Below are 5177 nucleotides of genomic sequence, written 5' to 3' on the forward strand. Positions count from 1 at the left end.
TCATAAATATCTTGGCACTGTTATTATTAAGGACGAACAGTACATGCTTCAATAAGATGAAGGAAATTTTGGAAGAAAACTAATACACTTGTACTGAAACGTATCAGGTATGTAAAGGAGGATCGCCACATGTGGAAGTGTTATGGCCAGGAAGTTGGCACTTCTTGCAGACTTTATTAATCTTTGGCCTTGTCAAATTCTCTGGGTTTTGAGGACAACCAGTTCTGTAGTGTCCTTTCTCATGGCAGAATGAACATTTCCGTTGTTTACCTACACCACCTTCCGCAACAGATTTGAGCCTTGCTGTCCTCGGACGTCCTCGCTTCTTGCGTCGGTTAGGTGGAAGCACATCGTCATGCATTTGAGCTTCCAAGATGTCCTCGTCTTCCATTTCATTGGCGCACTCATCATCTGATTCTGCAGATAAATGTGTAGACGTTGTGTGGACTTGAGGTATAGCCATAGCATCTTCTTGGGTTGGCAGCAAACGGATCTCCTATAAAGCTTCAGTAATTTTCCTCATTGCAACATGGTGCGCATCAACTGATGCATCACCTTTGGACGATAGGTCCATGCAAGCTTCGAATAACAGGGTACGCCGGTGAGTCCTCGAAGTAGCAGCATCCACGTCGAATCTGCTTTTATTTCCTTCTCGGGCATTGCTCGTCCATCTTTTCTTGATGTATTTGTCTGGAAGAGTGCAGCACCCAATATGCACCATAACCTGAACAAAAATAAAGAATATAATTTGACTCTAATTTCCTTGGGAAAAGAAGACTAGTACTGAAAGGTTACATTGTTCATACCCTGATTATGTGTGAGCATAATATGCCCATGTGTTTCAAACAATCTACAAATACATCTGTATTCCTCTTCATCTTCATTTGCATGAACTGGAAACTCCAACTTACTCCAGTTTTCCCTCGTATCACAATCCATGTGAACAGTGATGTATGTGCCATCATCTCTGATTTCTTGGACAAAGTAAGATGCACTCATGTATACCTGGTCGCTGAACTTCGCAAACATGGTGTCCGTGTAAACTTTAGCAGCTTTCCTCTCTATTGGCGAACCACATCTCGGTTGCCTTGCATCCTGTGAATATGAGAAGTGGCAAATTAGTGAGGTATGGGTAATGAATCACGTTTAGAAAATGGAAAAGGTATATTTGTATTGTATTATAAATGTACCTTCGAAGTGTCGAACTCAAGTTTGTCCTCAGCCGCAATCCTATCCGCAATAAATTTATCGTATTGTTTAACAAAGTTATGCATGGTTGATGATGGTGAAACGTAGGCTTTGAGCACATGATTCATGCACTCACTGCGTTGCGTTGTCGTCATCTTTGCGAAGAAATAATCTTTGAAGTATGGTGGCGCCCAGCGATCACGTTTATCCCACACATCTTGTAGCCAGGTGTTGCTATGGAGATCATACTCAGCAATAAGTGAGTTCCAAGCACCTTCAAACTCACCTATGGTCCTTGTATGATTAAGAACTCTATGGAACTTGTCTTTGAAATCAGATGTCTTGCTGTAAAGAGTAGGACCTATATGTTCTTTGGCTTTGTAAAAAATGTGCCATTTACACCACCTATGGATTGTGTTAGGGAATACAGCTTTGATGGCAAGTTCCATGGCCCTGTTCTGGTCTGTATTATTTGTAGAAAATAATTAGAATGTTTGAAGAAAAGAAAACAGGAAAGTGCTTTAAGGGTATGTGGAGAGTAAACCTGTGAGAATTCCAACTGGATGCTTATCTTCGACAGCTTTGAGAAAAGTACTAAACAACCACTTGAAGGCATCCTCTGATTCTTCTATAACCAGTGCGCAGCCAAAGATGATAGTCTGGAAGTGATTGTTTACACCCACAAAAGGAGCAAATGGCATACCATATATATTTGTTTGGTAGGTAGTATCAAATGTAACCACGTCACCAAAGTGCTTGTAACTAAGCCTAGACCAAGCATGCGACCAGAAAACATTTTTTATCTTGCCATCCTTTCCAACATCGACAGCATAAAAGAAATCTTTGCTTGATTTTTGCATTTCTACAAATAGCCGTAATGTCTTCTTGATGTCATCTGTATTTTCTTCAATTCGGATTGATTGTTTAACACTTTGAAAATACGTCCTAGTGTAAGGCAGCATCGATGCTCCTCCAGCAATCCCGGCTAAATATCCATACATTTGAGTTGTGGTGCTATTGTTTTCCATCATATCTTTCATAATGCGTCTGGTGCCCTCACCGATTTTGTTATGTGATTTCCAGTTGCGGGTCATACCTGTACTGGTTGTAAGGGGGTGATTGTGTTCTTGCCGGAGTTGTGTGATGATCCACTTATGTTCTTCATGTCTGTGTATGTGCATCATGGCACCGCAACCTCTCTTCACAGATTTTTGAACCCCCTTAGATGGCTTGCCCTGGGAAAGGAAAGACAAGACAATAGGAAAATTGAATGATCCCACAATCATGAATTAATTTAGTTTCAGTAATAAACGATAAGTAGTACATACCTCGCATGAGCATACAAATTCGATGTAAGTAGTGTCACCAGCAACATTTTGGACTTGTTTACGAATTCTTATACCAAACCCTTTTCTCAACGCGTACATGTTATAAAACTGGAAGGCATCCGTGTCTTCATGGAATACCTGGCCTAAAAAAGGATCCATAATCATTGCATCACAATATTCTGGTGGAATAGTAACCAGCGCAGTTCTGGAGTCATCACTAATTGTAGAATATAGAATGAGTCAATACTCAGTACAATATCTAGAACAAAAATGACTAATGTGTGCATTACATAGGGAAGACGGGTATAGTAGTATCAGAAATCACCTGCCATTGGTAGTCCTGCCTTGATTAGAACAATCCAGTGAAAAACATCCATCCGTGACACCAGCGACATCTCCTTCAGAAGGAGTGGCCATTAGGTTGCGCTTCAATCTATGGTGTTTCGTTGTGAAATGGTGTGTCTGGGAAGGAGGGATTCTCCTTTTAAATACCCATACGTGAGATAGGAGACTCCACCAGCCATGATCAGTAACTGATTCGGGTTATTAACTCATAGTTATTGGTGTGATTCATTGCCAAATTACTAGGAATTAGTGATTTGTTGCATTCACTAGTAGTGGTTCAGCGTACAAGGCAGTGCACAAGCACTTGCTCAGCTTCCATATTTACGAAAGATTTTAGATTGCTTCTTAATTGCAAGACACCTAGTTAAAGAATCCTCGCTGATTCCGTATTAAAAATTGATGTGTGCTATGATCGTCTGACTTACATTTTTTATTAAGAATTGAACTGGGTACTAGCACTATAGAAGGTGTGGATATTGGTTATTTGCAACGACGAGAAATGTAGTGAGCATGGCGCTGGTAGGGTTAGTTGAGAATAATAACGTAAAATAGTAGTGAGTATGGCGGTCCGGTTTGCATGGATGCGTCAAACCCACAGCAGAGCAGTTGCTACCCTCTGAGCCCGCCATGATATCTGTGGCGCCATTTAGCTGACCCGTGTCGACGCGCAGTTGGCATTTCCCTAAACCGCAGCACACCATCCGCCGAATTTAATGACTTGTCGGTACGTAAAATTTTAAGTTGATGTCATCGAATATTAAGTATATATCTGAGGTATGATATGCTATGATGGCCAAGTACTAGAGGAGAAAGATTAGTGTATGTATGAAACTGAAGGTAATATTCAGATTTTGTTTTTATTGGAGTATGGGAGACCCAAACGAGTTGAATTGTAAATCCGAAATGGAGGAAATAATTGTAGTCTAATTTGTATGAGGCTTCGTTTAAGAATTATACATGTCGGCGCTAAAAAGTGTGACAACAAGATATGTCCGTGGGAATCTGGACTGACAACATGATACCCAAGGAAACGTATGAACGGATTGACCAATAATTCGGCAGTTGTTCTGGCATAAAATGAAGCAAATAATTGTACTTATTACATATAATGTTCACTACTTTGTCCCAAAATGACAGCTAGTTCGATATACTTATGTAAAATATGAAATAAAGGTAATAAGACCGTCTTCATTTCTTCACGACGACTCCATCCTCGTATTGCCTCACAAGTTGTTTGACGAAATCTGGAAGTGCCGCTACATTATCTCTGATGGTAAGAATGTCCATTAGAATGTTGGCCCTAACATTGTCCATGCAAGTCTGTGTTGAGGATAGGAAGTAAGTAATGCAACACGAGGATGATAGTTTTTCAATGGAAATTATTGTAAGAAAAATTATGGATGGCTTACTGGATTGAGCTCTTTGGCGACTTCTATCCCATTCCAATTCTTCATGAACTCCAAAGTATAAACACCACTCTCAACCCTGCATAATTGGATGTAACTGGTATATAAATAAACAGTTAAATCTTGAACTATCATGAGATGTAAGGTTATCCAGAAGAATTTCTTACTCAAATCGGTGTCTTGGCACAACAGGTTCGTTATAAGCCCATGTAGTTACATCTTCTTTCCAGTCACTGAAGAAGAGGGTCAAGCATTGTTGCATGGCAGAAGCCAACATAGGTACAATCCAAGTATGTCTACTATATTGCTTAATATCTGCGCTAATTTTAGTCTCACTAGAGTCAAGGATGTAAATAACTCTGTGACGCAAGTTGAATGTATAACAAGACCAGTGTTTAATGTCGCATAGGGAAACATGAATCTGCATTGACTATATACCCGGCCGTTAGACAAAGCACATTAATCTAGATTAGCGAAAAAATGTACTTGTATCTGAACAACACTTACAGTTTCACACTTGGAGACGTTGTACTTGAGGTGCGGACCAGTGAACTGTTGTCGAAATAATTCCGCGTTCCAACAATCTCCACCAGCAATTGCATGAACCTGCAAACGTCTTCCGTAAATAAAAGTTTGGGTAATAAATCCAAATTTTACGGAGCACGATAACGAGATAACTAACCCCAAAATCAGGCTCAATAAAGTGGCGCTTTCCATAAGCGTCAGTTTCCCCGTACATTTCGAAATCCAGTTGAATGAGCCTTCTAGTGTAAAGACTCATAGTTGGATATTCAACTCTGTCATTGCCTTCAATGAAATTATGGATGTCTGTCCCCGTTAGTTTGATCGCAGTTGGCTTGACATGAGCTACCCAAGTAGAGCTATATGTAGGGGATAATTAATAAACATT

The 5177-nt window shown here is 40.1% G+C and overlaps 2 protein-coding genes across 2 annotated transcripts; both read right to left on the minus strand.

Annotated features, from left to right (window-relative positions):
* Positions 1-496: 496 nt before the first annotated feature.
* On the minus strand, positions 497-2933 carry LOC147962985 (protein FAR1-RELATED SEQUENCE 5-like). The gene is made up of 6 exons (XM_087529429.1): positions 2842-2933; positions 2517-2733; positions 1733-1847; positions 1191-1651; positions 1006-1095; positions 497-724 (listed from the first exon to the last, which is right to left on the minus strand). The coding sequence occupies exons 1-6, from the start codon at positions 2931-2933 to the stop codon at positions 497-499; spliced, it is 1203 nt and encodes a 400-aa protein (XP_087385555.1).
* Positions 2934-4049: 1116 nt separating this feature from the next.
* Positions 4050-4544, minus strand: LOC147962986 (uncharacterized). The gene is made up of 3 exons (XM_087531280.1): positions 4435-4544; positions 4271-4346; positions 4050-4181 (listed from the first exon to the last, which is right to left on the minus strand). Exons 1-3 carry the CDS (start codon positions 4542-4544, stop codon positions 4050-4052), a joined length of 318 nt encoding a protein of 105 aa, XP_087387406.1.
* Between the last annotated feature and the right edge of the window lie 633 nt (positions 4545-5177).

The sequence above is a fragment of the Triticum urartu genome, chromosome 6A, assembly GCF_056163025.1.
Source record: "Triticum urartu cultivar PI428250 chromosome 6A, HENAU_Tu73, whole genome shotgun sequence".
In the NCBI taxonomy this organism is placed as follows: Eukaryota; Viridiplantae; Streptophyta; class Magnoliopsida; order Poales; family Poaceae; genus Triticum; species Triticum urartu.